The sequence below is a fragment of the Monodon monoceros genome, unplaced genomic scaffold (genome assembly GCF_005190385.1).
Source record: "Monodon monoceros isolate NGI ecotype Baffin Bay Population unplaced genomic scaffold, NGI_Narwhal_1 Super_Scaffold_2, whole genome shotgun sequence".
In the NCBI taxonomy this organism is placed as follows: domain Eukaryota; kingdom Metazoa; phylum Chordata; class Mammalia; order Artiodactyla; family Monodontidae; genus Monodon; species Monodon monoceros.
This window is the reverse complement of record NW_021703776.1, coordinates 63,595,852-63,614,208: the sequence shown is the minus strand read 5'-3', so window position 1 is coordinate 63,614,208 and position 18,357 is coordinate 63,595,852. Positions and strand designations below refer to the sequence as shown.

Sequence of the window (18,357 nt, the reverse complement as noted above, 5' to 3'; positions counted from 1 at the left end):
TTAGCAAGATGAGTATCATATGGTTCATCTAGTATGTACTTCTCGGACTCCTCCCAGTTCTCCAAAATCCAGCACCAGTAGAGAAAGTCATGAAGCATTGACATCCAGCAGCAATTCTGTGAGTTATTGTGGGCAGAGTAAATGTTGAAGTTTTCTGATTATTCTCTTTTGCCTTTAAAAACTAAGTGGAAAACAGAACAATTCGCTCTTGTGGGTTGTGAGACTGTGTTTTGAACAGCTCAAGTTAAGCATTTAAACTTCATTTTTAGAGATCCAATACACATTGTTATCCCCTGAAGCCTGTTCCCCATGAGTTATAATTTGCTATATGGCAGGTCAGTAATAGATCCAATCTTCAGGGGTTTAATTACTGAAATACTCAAAAAACAGAATTATGATATGGTTATATAATATAAACTCTAGGGCGAGTATTTCAGAAATATTTAAAGTATTTGATATAGTATATTTAATCAAGGTAGATTAAATTATTTAAACTTTAAGTTTGCTAAATCTTCTTGGTAGATTGCTTAGTCAAGAACTTTGTTTTTTAAAATGATTGCATTTGAGCCTATATTCCAACTGTGGGAGGAATAATTACTTAACCTACTCAGTTCTTTCAGACTTGAGTATTCATTTCTCCCTTCTTATTTTTCCATCTGCTTAAAACTGTTTTGGAAATTTTAAAAACTAGTTGAACTTTTCAACTTAGATATTGTCTACAAGTTTTAGAGACACCGTCTCAAATCTTTTATATTAAATTATTTTTGGTTTCCCGTAAAAGCTTTATGTGACACTTTTGGAGGTGAAAGAAAAGGACTGGATGAGTGGAAGCTTGCTTAAAACTTCCTGGGCAGGGAACTTTTGTACTGCTAAGTGTACTTTCCTTCTTGCCAAGAATCTAGCCAAAACTTTAAGGAGGGGATGAATGGCATGGGTGATATAGATACTGCCAGTTAACTGCTTCTTTAAGAAACTAGATCTTCTAGTTGCTGTATTTAATTAGCATAGCCTCAATGGTATTTTCTAGTACCAGCCATGGGAGTTTAGCTTACATTAAATTGAGATATGTTTTGTCAATAAACCTAAGGGTCTTTCTATGTTTCCTACCTTGCATAAGAAGGGACAAAACCCTGGCATTGGCATAGAGTTCTGTGTATAGTCTTTGGACACAGTTGTGTTGCTCCTGTTTTTGTTGACAAAGAACCTTCTCACTTTTCTAGTGGTTCCTCGTTCATGATTTCATGTCATTAGTATATATATTCAGTTTTTTTAAGGTGTGTTATAAAAATCTAAAAAGTATCAAAGGAGAATTAAGTTGAATTCCTCTTAATTTTTTATGGCAGATAAATTTCAGTGGGACTTGAAAATGTCTTAAAAATCTGTTCATGGAAGAGTTATCCAATAAGGCCAGAAGTAATTAGTTCTAGAGAAATTAGGCTGTGCTGCCAAATGGCTAGGCCTTTTTTCTATTAATTTTTTAATGAACACCATATTTTGATGGTCCCTTTAACAAGAAATCATGCCAAAAAAGAACACTTTCCAGGTCATGTGCCTAACAATCAGGCTCCCTAGTAAGGTTTCTGGTGTCTGTGTGGTGTGGAATAACATCTTAAAGCTTTTGTTAGTTTTGCAAAAGACCAGTGTGTCCTTGGGCCCTTTCACATGGCAGGACTAAGGAAGGTAGAGAGGCAAAAAGACATGCTGTAAATAGGAAGGCAGTACAGGTAAATGCAATTTTAGTGAACTTGGAAGGATGTTGAAATTATTTTGTACCCAGCTTTTTAAAGTGGGGAATTTATATAAAATGTAATTGTGTTTTAAATTTACATAAAACACTTGACAAACTATTTTCAAGCTGTAGCAAATTGAGGTGGTCTTCAAGAGATTATATTGTTTGAGGTTATTGAATCTGTGAGTTACTGACATCACTGAAGCATGAGAATTTTAAAATCCTGTTTGGTATCTTGTTCATGTTGTAAAAAAACAATATTTGTTGGTGGTATCTATAAACTAATAGAATTTTACAACTGAAAGAAATCTTGAAAATCTAGTTCAATCTCATTTTTTATAGGAAAGCTGAGACTCAGGGGTTAAGTGAATTTTAAGGTTATGTTCCTTGTTAATGTCAGAGATAACACAAAATTCTAGCATGTTCCTCAATATTTTAAATGAGTATACTACTAATAGCATGTTATACAGTAGCTGTTATACAGTAGTAGTTCATAGTAACTGTTAAGTGACACAGTTATTAGTACCATTTATTAAACACTTCCTATGTGTTAAGCATCATGAAAAGAGCTTTGTATGAATTTAATTTTCACAAATTTTGTGTGCTATTTTTTTGTATATAATTACTACTCAGCCCTTTATAGTTGAGAAATGGACTAATGTGTAATTAAGTGATTTTGATTTTCTAAACTCTTCAGTCTCGTAAGAATTAAAATATCTACCTATTAAGCTGGGCACAGGAGTCAAATCAGTAAATTTCTAAACTTCACTCTTTGCAGAGGGATTTCATAAGTACATTTTTAGCAATGTGTCTATAATACTGTGATTGTAATGAATTAAATCTCCTTGAAAAAATAATTACATTTTTGTTTGTAGAGTTCAGATCTGTCAGGATCATCAACTCCATCATCCAGTCAAGAAACCTTGTCTTTAGCTACCAGTTCGTCCTCAGAAGGACTGAGGCAACGAACCCTTCCACAAGCACAAACCGACCCAGCACAGAGTCATCAGTTCCCATATGTAATGCAAGGGTGAGTGAAACTGATAGCTGTGGGCCTCTTAAAAATCTGTGACTCCAGACTTTCATGGTAGCCCCCTTCAGTAATCAAAGTACGTTTGAAATTTACTCATATACCTAATTATATGTTTTGAGAATTAGAGGGTTAGGTGGAGCAGTGTTTTTTGTTTGTTTGTTTGTTTTTTGCTGTCTCACACGGTTTGTGGGATTTTAGTTCACTGATCAGGAACTAAACCCTGGGCCCTCTGCAGTGAGAGCATGGAGTCCTAACCACTGGACCGCCAGGGAATTCCCAGGAGCAGTGCTTTTTTTTTTTTTTTTTAAGTGAATGGTGTTTTGTTTTTTTTAATTAATTTATTTTATTTTTGGCTGTGCTGGGTCTTTGTTGCTGCACGTGGGCTTTTCTCTAGTTTAGGCGAGCGGGTGCTACTCTTCATTGCAGTGCATGGGCTTCTCATTGCAGTGGCTTCTCTTGTTGTGGAGCATGGACTCTAGGCGTGAGGGCTCAGTAGTTGTGGCCCGCAGGCTCTAGAGTGCAGGCTTAGTAGATATAGCGCACGGGCTTAGTTGTTCTGCGGCACGTGGGACCTTCCCGGAGTCGGGCTCAAACCCATGTCCCCTGCATTGGCAGGCAGATTCTTAACCACTGCGCCACCAGGGAAGCCCAGGAGCAGTGCTTTTGAAAGCTGGTTGTACATTAGAATTGTCTAGGGCAGTACTTTTCAGTCTTTAATGTTTGTGCTAATCACCTGGAGATCTTATTAAGATGCTGGTTCTGATTCAGTAGGTCTTATGGGGCCTGAGATTCTGTATTTCCAGCAAGCTCCCCTGTGATGCTGATGCTTCTGATGCTTAGAACATACTTTGAATAACAAGGATCTAGGTAACTAAAATTTTTGTTTTTACTCAGTCTCACTATAGGTCTATGAAAATTAGTCTTCTGGGGAGCAGATGGGTGAATAAGAGTGTTCTTGGAAGAGTATAGGGCCCAGTAATATGCTTTTAAAAACTTCCACTGGTGTTTATGATCAGCCAGGTAACAACTGAGGTAGAATAAAACTGTGATGTATTATGAAGGTATGCTAACCATTGCATGTTATCCAGAGTCTTTCTTGGAGGAGTTTACTCAAGAAGCTTGCTATGGCTACGTTATATTTAGCAATTACAGCAGGCCTCTTGGGTTAGGCTGTTCCAGGGGGGAATGCAGTCGACAGCCACAGCATATCTTTCAGACAGCTCAGAAAGGAGGATCTTGGAGAATACAGTTTAGACCTGGGTTATGTCTGAAACCAGAGTACTTTTGAAGTAAAGGAAACATGAATAATAGGTAGTGATAGTTGTTTTGTGTTGCATATCATGCTGTGGGACTGCAGTGTGTGACAGTGCTCCAGATCCATGATGGTGAGGCTGGAAATAAGGAAATGGCTAGGACTCCTCAGAATGGTAGTAAGTGATATAACCAAGGAGTAGCCACTGATTGTTATGCCAAACAGGATGTAATAACATACAGGTACTTTCTACTTAGAACTTTAAACTTAATTCAATTCTTAATGCAGAAAAACAAAGTGGAGTATATAGCAAAATATTTAAAAGACTCATCTGTCTCATATTCTTGAGTTTTTCTTCTAAAAATAAGTGTTTAGATGAGGCTGATTGTAGACTTTTATGAAGCATCCTATGAAACTATCAATATTTTTGTTTTCAGAAAATGATTATTACAAACCGAAATTTAGTTATTTATAAAAAACAGTGTTGTCACGGTTTACATTATAGAATAATGGCTTAAAATACTTTCTATCTTATGACAGTGATTCCTTTCCTGTCTTTTTTGCAGAGTAAGACAGTTCAGTTCCTCTTAATTTATACAGAGTGATTTTACTAATATTTTACCAAATACGGTGGTAGTGATAGAAAGTGAGAAAATTATGGATATAATAAACCTGGAAGAATATGTAATGACATGTTAATAATAGTTATCTCTGCACAATAAGATTTTTAACTCTTTCTCATACTTACAGTGAATATATCTTGTAATAAACAAAACAAAGTATGTAAAGTTGCATATCTTCAGAATAAGACCATGGTTATCTTGGGAAAAGATTAATAATTTCTTTAGGCTGTTGAGAAAATCAACAAACTTTGGAGACAAAGGCATTTAGCTCTTAGAAGTATATAAAACAGATTAGAAAAATCTGAAATAGTGTTTATTTTGCTAAAAATGAGTATTAAGATGATAAGCAATAAAATCCTTAAAGATTTGAGCTTCACTTAGGGAATCTATTACTAGATGAATAATGTTTTAAATCAGGAGGGCAGTATAGCTTAGTGGATGTACAGATTCAGGAGCCAGCCTGCCTTGGTTTGAATCCTGGCCCTAACCACTGACTAACTTGGGCAAGTCTCTTCTCTACTTTGTTTCAGTTTGCTCATGATCTGGAGATAACGGTACTTATCATACAGGATTTCTGTGTGGATTAAGAGTTCATGTATGTAAAGTGTTTACTGATGTGTTAGCAGTTATTTATAAATTCATTCATATTTATAAATGAATATTGTACATTCATTCAGCAAACAGATTTATAGTCATCTGTGAGTCTGATACACTGAACATTTGGACGGATGCCAGTGCTAGGTGCTGGAAAATGAATGTATATTTGGAAAGAGCACTTTGTGATTTACAAAACAATTTAAGTGAAAGATCAGTAAATAGGTTATTCAGTTCAACAATGAACGTGATTTAATTTCATCTTATAGTTGTAATTTTTTACTAATGAAGACTTTACATCTGTCCTTAAGTAAATTTTATTGAACATAGCCTTAGCCTTAAATGTACAAGAGCAGTAATTTAGTGACCTTGAAGAATTCACCAACAAAATATAATCTCTGCACACCTTTTTTAGACTTCAGTACAGCTTATGTTTAACTAGTCACATGTGTTTTCCACCATGTAGGTTAGTACTCTCAGTCTTTAGTGAACTTGTTAAAATTGCTAAATTGTGATCCCTACTCCCTGAGTTTTTGAATCACTAGGTTTAGGGTAGTGCTTAGGAATCTGCCAACTTAACAGCATTCTGGGAACCTCACTTTTTAAGAAGCTGTAATGCAGGTGATAATTTGCCCATCAAGATCTTGAGGAAGCATGAGAAGACCAAACAGTACATGTATATCACCACATTGGCTATCCATTTATAATGTCACATTTATAAATCTTGACTGACTGTTTTGGACTCAGTGTGCTGTGCTGTCATATTTATTTAACTCCAAAAACTGCTGACTGGTTTATAGAATACCCACTGTTTTGTACACTCAATTTCCCCCCCCGAAATAGTAACAACCTTGTTTTATAATTACTAAAACTGAAAACCTACTCATTGTACCCTTCTGTGTTATCCGATTTTTTAATAGTATAAATCGCTTATAACCCACCACCCAGAAATAACTGTTGCTAACATTTTTGTAGTTTCCTTCCAAATAATTTTCTAAGTATGCTTTTTAAATAGAAATATCATACTATTTTATTTTATAAACCTTTTAAAAAAGCATAGTGTAGCCTGGACATAGTTCCAGATCAAATATAAATCTACAACATTTAAAGTCTGTATTAGCAATAAGTTTAGCCAAGGAGGTGAAAGAGCCATGCACTGAAAAGTATAAGACAATGATGAAAGAAATTGAAGACACAAATAAATGGAAAGATATTCCATGCTCATGGATTAGAAGAATTAGTGTTGTTAAAATGTCCATACTACTCAAAGCAATCTGTAGATTCAGTCAATCCCTATCATTATTCCAAATGATATTTTTCACAGAAATAAAACAAACAATCCTAAAGTTTGTGTGGAACCACAAAAGACCTCAAATAGCCAAAGCAATCTTGAGAAAGAAGAGCAAAGCTAAAGGCATCACACTCCCTGATTTCAAACTATACTATAAAGTAACAGTAATTAAAACAATATGGTATTGGCATAAAAACAGACACATAGATCAATGGAACAGAATAGAGAACCCAGAAATAAACCCATACATATATAGTCAATTAATTTATGACAAAGGAGGCAATAATATATAATGAGGAAAAGACAGTCTCTTCAATAAATGGTGTTGGGAAAACTGAACAGCCACATGCAAAAGAATGAATCTAGGCTACTGTTTTATACCATACTTAAAAATTAACTCAAAATGGGAATTCCTTGGCAGTCCAGTGGTTAGGACTCCGTGCTTTCACTGCCGAGAGCACAGGTTCAATCCCTGGTCGGGGAACTAAGATCCTGCAAGCTGTGCGGCTTGGCCAAAAAAAAAAAAGTTACCTCAAAATGAACTTGACTTGAATGTAAGACTTGAGATGCTTCTAGGAGCTTGACCAGGTCCTCACAGTAAATACCAGAGAGGAATTCCTTCGTGTTTCTAGCAAGCAGAGGAGAAAAGAAAATGATTTTGAAATAACGCCAGACCATTCTGTTCTTCTTAACAAGGTCTGCCCTCAGGAGAAACGATTTTACCAGAACATCACATGCTAGGGTTTATCAGAGCCTAACCTACTTGGTGCTTCTCAGTATTCCTTCCCCTTAGGTGGACAGGATGGGCGGAGGGGATTGGAGTTGAGTGTTTCCCTTCCCCCAAGTATGGTTCTTTTTTGTCTTTAGAATTTATCCTATTGCAGTTAAAATACTATGTTTTGAAGTCAGTAGAATAAATCTTCTCTGTGTGATGTGCTGCAGACTTGATACACGAGTTCATTTGTTTCCGTATCTTTGAATTTTTTTTATGTCTTGTTATTTTTTCTTTTTGATTTAGCTTTCTTCTTAATTGCATAAAACATTTCTATGGTTCCAGTCTCAAATCTATAAAACAAGATACATTAAGAGCCCTGCTTTCGTTTTATTCCCTTTTCCTGTTCTCTCTCTCCCCATAATATAATACGTAACTACTTTTATGACTTTTTGGTTTTGGTTTATCCTTCCACTGTTTCATAGTGAAAACTTAAGAAAGTGTGTATACACACACGTACACACAATGTGTATACACACATATAAATATATCCTTTTCATTCTAACATGAAAGATAGCATATTATACATATTCTGCACCTTGCTTTTTAACAAAATATCACATAACAGAATATACAGGAGGTCATTCTGTGGGAGGATATGGAGATTTTCATTCCTTTTTACATCTGCACACCAATTCACTGACTGCATAAATTGTGAAATCCACTCTCCTATTGATGAATATTTGAGTTATTTTCCATCTTTACTTTTACAAATAGTGTTGTAATGAATAGCTTTGTGCATATATCATTTCAGATTTTTGCCATTTATATTTAGGATAGACTCCTAGAAGTAGAAGTAGGTCAAAGTAGACAGATCAGAGAATAAATGCCTTCATAGGACTGGAATTAAAAACAGGTGACGTAAGCATGCTGATAAGTGCTATGATAAGGCTCTCTCTTTTCAATCATGAGCTACTGTCCTTGTTTTCAGTTTCTCTCTGTTATTAGGGGAAAGGAGGCCGGGAGTGGGAGTAGGCTGAGTGTGCGGTTCCTAAGAGGGATGAGTATGTACAAAGGCTTAAAAGGGCAGACATGTGAAAATTTTTTCCATATTTCATATTTCTTTAAGCTAATTCTCAGGAGCAGAATTACTTGGGCAGTTGAGTATAAGTGAACATTTTTAAAGGTATTTAATTTTATGAAATTGTTTTTTAAAGCCTTATTCCAATTTATCCTCCTGGCGATGAAAGAGTTGGGTTTCACTTGTACCCCTTGCCAACACTGGATATTGGCAGATAAAAAATCCCTATCTTTATTTTATTTGCATTTATTTGGTGTCCTAATGATTATTTCAATTTCTGTGAGTTCTTTATATAGAAAAGATATTAACTAATATTTATTGTAAACGTTTTTTTCTAAGCTCAGTATCTTTAAATTTTATGTTGTCAAATACGTTATCTTTTTTGTGCTTTCTTCTATTGTTTATAAGTTAGGAAAGTCTTCCTCCTTCCATAGTTTTGGTAAATAGTCAATTCTAATTGCATCTAGATTTTCTGTGGTTTAACTCAATACTTTATTTTAGTCTACTTGAAACTCATTTGAATATGGAATGAGGTGAACCTTTAAACTCCCTTCCCCCAACCACCAATTTGGTCATCACTTTTCCCAGCTCCAAATAATAATTCTCTATTGTGTTATTTAATGATGCATCCTCTAGAATATATTAAATTCTTATGTAATATGTTTCACTACTCTATTATTATGTGCTTTAACAGTAACTTTATAATTTCATATCAAATAAACTCTTTTTTCTTGTTTTCTGTAGAGTACCAAATATATAACATTTTGTCTGAAGGATAATTAACACAATGGAAAATTGTAGTATACCAACCTGGGCCTGGAATGTACCTTAGCAATTATACAGTCCAGTAGTTTTTAACTTATTGGTGAGAAAGGGAAGAAGCATATGGGAATCATCTAGGGGAATTTATTAATTTATTTTCTTGACAACATAGTTTCAGTAATCACATTTATGTTTTTGGCTGCAGGAAGGTGAGGTGGGAAGCTATAGTAATTTTTTCTAAGTGATTGTTAGTGGCCTTTTCTTCCCTTGACCTTTAAAAACAGTGACAAAGTCCAGCCTTCACATTTAACAGTTGAAGTAATGGACTTGTGTGAGGTTATATTTCCTCTTAGTGGTAGAGATCGGTTGAGTTCTACTTTTAGGGGGATGAGTTTTTTCTTAGTTGGAAATACTAAGAAAATTTAAATATATACCTAGATACTGACTAATATTATGGCTAATACTTGATTTAGATAGTTTTCATTTTGCTCAGATGCATCAGTTCACTGGGGGAAATGCTAACAGCATTTATACAAATGCCAAAACATTTATATAAATGTTTTATAATACGTCTCTGCTCCAGTGGTATGGCTTTCTCTCCAGATTTGATCACTAATTGATATCTTTTTAAATGTATAGGTGGGGTAAGGTTCTTTTCCTCTTCTTATACAGGACTTGTTTATCAAGAGCTGGGAGGAACTCTCATGGAGGATTCTCTGCTTTTCCTTCTTCATTCAGTATGTGGGAAAGCTTGGGAAGTAGTGGGGAGGGCTGCATTCAGGAGGCAGGAGGATCTTCTGAGGATGGGAGCCACTGTATGGCTCCTATTATTCCTCCAAGGATGAGGAAATATCAGGTTACATGCAGGAGAGTTGATGCCTTAATCTAGCACCAAGTTGCCTTTAGTACAGTTTGTTGATAAGTCTTAGCCTCCCAAGCTCTTCTAAATTAGATTTCTATAATCAATTTTTACTAATTGTATGTTAACAGTCTTTAGAATATAAAATTAAAGTTCATGAATTTGTTAATTATTCTTGTCTCACTCTGGATAGATCAAACTAATATTAGCTAAGATAAAATTCAAGTAATAGGAAGAAAAGGAGAATTACAAAATTCACAAATTCTGCATTTACTTATATGTTTATCCCTGTAGTTGTCTTGAGGTATGCGAATTTCTGCAAACCTCACATTACACACTTTGAAGTCATATTCAGAGTTAGTGGTAGGGGAGAGTAAAAATAAAAATAGCTAACATTTACTGAGTACAGACTAGTAACCCTGTGAGGAAGATTCTATTATTAGCCCCATTTTAGAGATGAGAAAACTGAGGCATAGAAAAGTTAAATGTGGGCTTCCCTGGTGGCACAGTGGTTGAGGGTCCGTCTGCCGATGCAGGGGACACGGGTTTGTGCCCCGGTCCGGGAAGATCCCACATGCCGCAGAGCGGCTAGGACTGTGAGCCATGGCCGCTGAGCCTGTGCTCTGCAACTGGAGAGGCCACAACAGTGAGAGGCCCGCGTACCACAAAAAAAAAAAAAAAAAAAAGAAAAGTTAAATGTGACCACCCACAAATTTTACTGAATTAATAGAATTTTAATCTACTTTAGGAACGCATATATAAATATGTCTGCTAATCTTGGTTATTTAACTAAAAAATATTTTACAGATTTTAATAATGTTCATTTTTTATTTTACAGTTGATAGGTGCTATGTTTTAAATAATATTTTATTACTAATGTAAAATATCCTTTTGCTAATTCCCCCAAGTTTAGGGTTTTGGTTCTCAGGAAGAATGTACTAAAAATGTAATGAAAGTATTTTTTTGGCTTCTGTGCTGAAATGAGAAGATGGCAGATGTTTAATCTGGCCGCACGTTTGCTTTATTTTTCCATTAAAATTGGGCTGTGATGTTACTTGTTCTGTATACTTGGGGTCAGGGTCATCTTACATAAGCTATAATGTCTTACTTGAGGAATGCTGAAAATAAGTATTTTTCATTAAGATTTAATACGTTTGTCAATGGATTACTTGTAGTTCAGAAATAAAAATGTAGAGAAATGCTTTCAACTTCTTCTGGAGCATTAAAAGACATTTCTTTATTACTCGATTTTAGAAATGTAGACAACCAGCTTCCTGGGCAGGCTGTTCCGGCTGGATTCCCAGTGTATCCCGCTTTCAGCCCACTGCAGATGCTATGGTGGCAACAGATGTATGCGCATCAGTATTATATGCAATAGTAAGTTAATTTGAGTTTATTTTTTTACTCATTGTGTTATTTGCTTTATTTTCTTTTTGATTCTAAGTAAGTTGATTTGGGATTTCATTTACTGATGTGTTTTATTGGTTTTTAAAAATTATTTTAAAGTATTTGGCTAAAGGAAAAAGGGTTCACATCCTGTTCACATCAACTAAACCTATTCTCTGCTTCTCTCTCTCTCCCCTAATTATATTTAGCAGTATTCAGGTGCTTTCTTTAATAGAACATTTTATCTATTTAAGAGGAGAAAACTTACACTGGAAGGCAGCAAATCTACGTGAAGGTAGGATGTCAAATAAAAAAGGGAATAGAAAGAATCATATGTCAGGGAGGCTCATACTGATGTAGGGCTCAGTTGTGGCTAATATGCTCTCTGGACTGTTGGTATTTTAGTAAGTCTTGTTTCTGATCAGCATGGAACAATCTTAGTACCAAATACAGTTTCTCGGTTTTCTTTCTTCTGGACTTCCTGTGTGTTCATTTAACATTTCTAGCTTCTCTTTAATGTTTTCCTGTCCTTGTTTCTGTGATTCTGTCATCCTCTTCATTCTTTTTCTGATCACTCATTTTGTGTCCTTTGTTTTTTCCCTTTTTCTAAATGGTAACATTTCTTGTTCAGTTAGGTATTTGTATACCTACCATGTGCCTTGTGATACTCAGTCTGGTAGGGAAGATAGGATTCAGTCCTGGGCCAGTCATCTTGGATTTCCTTTTTCCGTGGCCTTAGTTGTTAGCTCTCTGCGATGACTCCCGTTCTTCATCTTCTGTGCCTCCTCTTGTGTCTCCACTTAATTGTTGGAGATTTCCATAGAGAAATTTGCCTTTCCCTTAAATGCAGTATGTCTGAAATTTAACTGCACCATCCTCTTAAGTGCATTTTCCTTCTTGACTTCCTTGTCAGTGATACTGTCTCTTCTTAATCATCCTCCAAGCTCTTAGCCTTAGTCAGCTTTGATTCTGGCTTCTGTTATCCCTGAATCCAACAACTTACCAAGATGAGTTAGTATGTTGTTTCTAGCTTCTGTCCTTCCCTATATCTTACTTTCAGTATTTTGTGAAGATCTTTTCTAATATTAGACCCACTTTACTGCAATCACTTTTTCTCCTTTTAGGCTCTTTACTATATTTCATTGTACTACTGCCAGGTTAATTTGCGTAACACATAATTGAGTCTGTCATTCTCCATCCCCTAAAACATCTGATGGCTCTCTTGCCTACAGTGTGAAGTCTGTATCCTTATCCTTCCTCTAGAGCTTACCCCAGGAAGCTACCTGCTTTATTAACTTTATATCCTAATGCTCTCCTGTATAACCCCTTGGCTCCAGGAAGCCTCTTTATACCTTACCTGTCGCCATAGTAATGGTTATCATTTGAGTGACTGCTTTGTCCTTAGTACTCCACTAGATGCTTTACACCCCTTGTCTTGTTTATAACCTCAAAAGAACTGTGTAAGATAAGTGGGGCTTATCGTAGTTTGCTACTGAATCATATAACCTTATGTACATCATTTAACTTCTGAGCCTCAAGTTTTCACATTTAATTAAATAACTCACCTATGAATCAGAATGTCCATGAGATAGGAAGTGTTTTGGAAATGAAAGAACCCTCTACATATACAATGTATTAGATAACTGGCTTAAATATAGGCTTTTGTAGCCTAGAAAACTTCTATTTTATTTTATTTTGCTATCTTGATTTTAAAACTTTATTGTAGAAAAATTTCAACATATAAAAAGATAGAAGAGTGAAATGAATCCCTGTGTTCTCATCACCCAGCTTTTCAACATTTATCAATTCATGACAGTCTGGTTCTACAACTTTCCCCCCTTTGCTAAATAATTTAAAGCAAATTTCAGATATATTATCATTTTACTGGGAGTCTTTTAAAGGAAAATTTATTCTGACTTTTAAGCAATCAAATTATAAGCAAACTTCAGGACCACAGTTCTTCATAACTTGATAAGGACCTACACCAGTGTTCTCCAGATGGAGTTCCCAAAAGTCAGGATTGGGGTTGAGGGATTGTTACCTGGATCTTGTTAATATTTTAAAATACTAATACAAATCATTTATCACTTAGAGTGGACACACAGGGTAATGATAAATGTCTTTTTTTTTTTTTTTTTTTTGCGGTACACGGGCCTCTCACTGTTGTGGAGCACAGGCTCCAGATGCGCAGGCTCAGCGGCCATGGCTCACGGTCCCAGCTGCTCCGCGGCATGTGGGATCTTCCCGGACCGGGGCACGAACCCATGTTCCCTGCATCGGCAGGCGGACTCTCAGCCACTGTGCCACCAGGGAAGCCCTGATTAATGTACTTTTTTAGACAAATCTTTCACAACACGGGTCTAAGGAACAGGTGGTGGGTGTGGGGGTCATTTATCCTCTGTAGAAGAGCAAAAGAGGCCATTAGTGAAAAGTTTTGGAAAAAGATCTGTCATTACCTTATAATTTAGTGCAAGAGAGAAACAGTAGTGATCACATGGCTGTTCTTATCTCTTCCACCTCTCCCCTGCTAACCTAGACTACCAGGCTGGGAGAACATCCTTTCCTGAGCTACTCCTGCCATCCATGTTGGCCCCACTTTTCCACTGGGAATTATGCTTACCTAGGAAATGAGGTGTGGGAGTTGTGATATTCTATATTAGGTTTATGACAAATACATATGACTTCCCAGGAAGTTTTGAAAAATATAGTATATAAATGTTTTTGTTTTTTTTAATATTTATTTTGGTGAATATTTCAGTCAAGCTGCAGTTTCAGCTCAGGCCACATCAAATGCCAACCCAGCCCAGCCTGCTGCTTCACAGCCTCTAAATCTGGCACACGTTCCCGGAGAAGAACCCCCACCAGCTCCAAACCTAGTGGCCCAAGAAAATCGACCCATGAATGAGAATGTTCAAATGAATGCACAGGGAGGTCCAGTGCTAAACGAAGAAGACTTCAATCGAGACTGGCTAGACTGGATGTACACGTTCTCACGAGCTGCAATTCTCCTTAGCATTGTGTACTTCTATTCTTCTTTTAGTCGGTTTATCATGGTAATGGGAGCCATGCTACTGGTTTATTTGTGAGTGATGTTCATTCACTTTGTGTGGTTTCTTTTAATTACTTTCTAAAACTGTTCAGCATGGAATCTGGCATGTGGTAGTCTGTTGTGAATGCTGAGTCAAGGAATATGAATGTTGGTCTTCAGATATCTGGCATCAGAAGCAAAGCAGGTTATGTAACGTAAGAACATTTATCAGAATTGTCTAGAAGCAGATTTTTTCCTTTACTGTCTTTTATAAAAATTGTTAGTTCAGTTAGATATGCTCTATCAATTACTTAAAACTTGAGGTGTGTATGATGCAGTCTTGCAGAGGATATGCTTTTTAATTAATTATAGTTATCAATAGTAAGTCCTATAGGTATAGGTCAGATTTTTTTTCATAAGCAGACTAACTGTCCCTTGCCCCCCCTTTTTCCCAAGAGGCAAACAAATATCTAGTTGAATTTCATTTTGAAAAATATCAAAAAATGATTTTATGACTCCTGATTTGTCTTAATATCTAGCATAGAGTCAGTTAAGCTCATGATAAACTTTAGACTTAAATTGATTCCTGTTTTCCTGTCACTGCTTTGAGAGGGGTAGTTCTTGGCCTGAAGTAGGAGGTTTGGTCTTTTCATTTATCATAGTTCTAATCATTTTTCTCTTGTAGGACACTAATGTTTGATAGTGTTACAAATAAAATCAGTTGTGACTTATTTTCTTTTCTCTTTATTTTACTGAGCAGACACCAAGCTGGATGGTTTCCTTTTAGGCAAGAAGGAGGTCAGCAACAGGCTCCCAACAATAATGCCGAAGTCAACAATGATGTGCAGAATGCAAACAATCTAGAACTTGAAGAAATGGTATGCTAATGAGGTTTTCGTATACTTTAAATACAGATGTTTCTTCAGCACTGTATGAGACCAACATAATAAAAGACTCTTGGGGTATTCCATAGTATTGAAGAAAAGTTAACATGTAAATGTGTGGTTTCATCTAGGAGAACTTATAATACTGTCAGTCATATATTAGAATTAAGTGGAAAGAACTAATATCATTCTTCCCAAAAATAGTCTAAAAAGAAAATTATGCACACAGTGAGAATTTATTGTATTAAACTGGCAGTTATCCCTTTGAACTTGAATGAGGAATTTATCAATTTTGGATTTAATGAAGATTTCTAATGACTATGAAGTTCCACTTCCTTATTAAGAATGCTCATATTCCTCCTTTGGGAAGAATTTAGCTCTCTCCTTTTCTGTCATGAGTTAATGGTAGCTGTTCAGATCACTTAGGAATATGTTTCTTCTTTTGTTTGAAAGGAGCGTCTTATGGATGATGGGCTTGAAGATGAGAGTGGAGAAGATGCAGGTGAAGATGCCAGTGCAATTCAAAGGCCTGGATTAATGGCATCAGCTTGGTCTTTTATCACCACCTTCTTTACTTCACTAATACCAGAGGGGCCTCCCCAGGTTGCCAATTAGACCTGAAAAACTGTGCCAGTTGCAAAGGAGGGTCTGAATTTAGGAAAGTGTTTTAAATAACAGTGCAATTTCAAAAAAATTTATTACTTTCTTTTCATCATCATGTATAGAGGTGTTTTTTTCTTCTTTAAGCTTCTCATGCATATGAATATTTTAAGCACAAATGGACTACTAAATGTGTGATTTTTTTTTAAAGATCTTAACAGAACATAGCGTAATATTGGTCTTCCAGGTTTTATTAATTTCAATTATGTATATTATACCAAGACAGACCTGTTTGTGTGTCTTCTTTAAAGAGCTGCTTCACATATAAATGTCTAGCTAATATCTCAGCCCTTCAATGTATAATTTGAATACATATATCTATTTTCTGTGAATTATCCTGAAAGTTTTAAACAGAATGACCTCATAGTTTTTAACAAAGAATATTATTTACCTAAAATGTGCTAGTAGCATCTTGCCCAGCCATAAAGCAATAAACTTCTCAATAATCTTAATTTTGACATTTGAATAAATGGAAACTTTCTATTTTAAGGGCATATCCCATCGATTGGAATTAGTACCTTAAAAAAAAAAGGCAGCTCTTCAATGGAATTAATAGTGATATAAAATGTTTGATATAGGCAGTACTTTTATAAAATAAGATTCTGGAAATTGCTCCCTGTAATTTTTTAAAATAAAAGGTCAATTATGGTAAACTGTCTTATGGGCTATTTATTCAAACTCTTCCATAATGTACCCATTACATGCAAAAATCTATGTAAATTTTAGTAGTTTTTTGGTTGCTAAAGTCTTCAAGGGCATTTTCACCTCTTTCCATTCCAGATGGATATCTTCTAGTTCTCAGGTAGTCTGAAACCTTATTAGTTTATTTAAAAATCCCTGTGAAAGTTAATTCAGTATTTCTTAAGAAAGGAGTTAAGTGTCTTATAGGGTAGCTTAAAATTGAATAAATGAGGATAGGAGAGCTTACTATGGAAGAACTTTTATCTCACATGATATGTATTTTAAAATAATATATGGTACTGGTACAGTAATATATGATTAGATAATAGAACAAAATATAAAATTAAGAAGAGTCCATGAATTATTCTCTAAGTTTTTTACTTCCAGTGTTAAAGGTGACATTTCAAGGGTAACTGGTTAACCCTTTGAAAAGTAAGATTAGGTTTCTGTTTATAGATGTCAGTCAAAACATCATGATTGAATACGAGCAGTTCAACCATGAAATTACTAATAAAAAATATAGATGAATACTTATATAATATTGGGAGGAGAAAATACCTTTATAGCAGAATCCCTAAAAGAAAAGGTTGCTTATGTATATAATGTTTTGACATATAATTAAAAGGCAAACAGTTAGAAAAAAATATTAAAAAGGTAATAAGCAAGTCTTAAATTTAGCTTAAAAAAAGACAAAATCCCAGTAGGAAATGGGCAAGGGCAATCTCTTAGTCAGCTTGGGCTGCTATGCTAAATTACTGCAGGCTAGGGGCTTAAACAACAAGCATTTATTTTCCACAGTTCTGGAGGCTGAGAAGTCCGAGACCAAGGTTTTGGCAGATTTAGTATCTGGTGAAGGCCTTCTTCCTGGCTTGTAGATGGCTGTCTTCATGTGTCCTTCATGGCAGAGAGTCGAAGCAAGCTCTCTGCTGTCTCTTTTTACAAGGGCTCCAGCTCTGTTCACGAAAGGTCTGCCCTCATGCCCTAATTATCTCCCAAAGCTTCACCTCCTAATTGGGGGGTTAGGATTTCAACATATGAATTTCGGGGGGACACAAGTGTTAAGTCCATAACAGATACAAACATGGGCAATAAACGTGAAAAAAAATGTAATGTGGACAAGTTAAAACTAACAAATTGGTAAGATGATAATATTCAGTGTTGGTGAAGGTACAGAGGAATGTAAAATACTACATAGCCTTTCCAGCAAGTATCAGATTTTCAAAATGTGCACATAATTGCTGTGTTATCCTGTTGGTCGTAGAATAAAATCAGACTCCTAAAAATGGCTTTACGACATCCTGAAAGGTTGAGTCCTTGCAACCTCTCAATCTGTGTTTCTCCTTAATACCTCTGTTCTAGCCAGGCTGGCTTTCCAATTCTGGCACTCTCCTTCCAGCCCCAGGACATTTAAAATGACAGTTCTTTTTGTTTGGAACACAGTCCCGTCCTTCTTTGCCTTGTTACTACTTACTAATGATCAGCTCTCAGCTAATGGCCTTTGCACTTAGCACCGTTGGTAGTTTACATTTATTTCCTTATTTGTCCTACAAAACATGAGAGCTATAAGGTTGGGGAGTGAATTTATGCTCATTAGTGTATCCCCCATACCAGAAGAGTACCCAGGAGTTAGTTCAGTACTGCATGAGGGATTGAAAATGTACACACCCTTTGAATCAGAAAAGGTTTGGAAGGGTATCATGCATGTGTGACTCAGCTTTTAAGATTTTCTTTTTTTTTAAATAAATTTATTTTTATTTATTTATTTTTGACTGTGTTGGGTCT

General features: G+C 35.6%; 1 protein-coding gene across 2 annotated transcripts in view; it reads left to right on the top strand.

Annotated features, from left to right (window-relative positions):
- Nucleotides 1-16,547, top strand: part of HERPUD2 (HERPUD family member 2) — a 42,283-nt gene extending 25,736 nt beyond the window's left edge. Inside the window, exons 4-9 of one of the 2 annotated variants that reach the window (XM_029234191.1) lie at nucleotides 5-118; nucleotides 2,605-2,759; nucleotides 11,191-11,313; nucleotides 14,081-14,404; nucleotides 15,111-15,228; nucleotides 15,688-16,547. In XM_029234191.1, coding sequence (XP_029090024.1) covers nucleotides 5-118; nucleotides 2,605-2,759; nucleotides 11,191-11,313; nucleotides 14,081-14,404; nucleotides 15,111-15,228; nucleotides 15,688-15,849 — 996 coding nt within the window. In that variant the 3' untranslated portion in view covers nucleotides 15,850-16,547. The remainder of the gene's footprint in view (nucleotides 1-4; nucleotides 119-2,604; nucleotides 2,760-11,190; nucleotides 11,314-14,080; nucleotides 14,405-15,110; nucleotides 15,229-15,687) is intronic. The other variant, XM_029234192.1, reaches the window with a different exon arrangement.
- The last annotated feature ends 1,810 nt before the right edge of the window (nucleotides 16,548-18,357 follow it).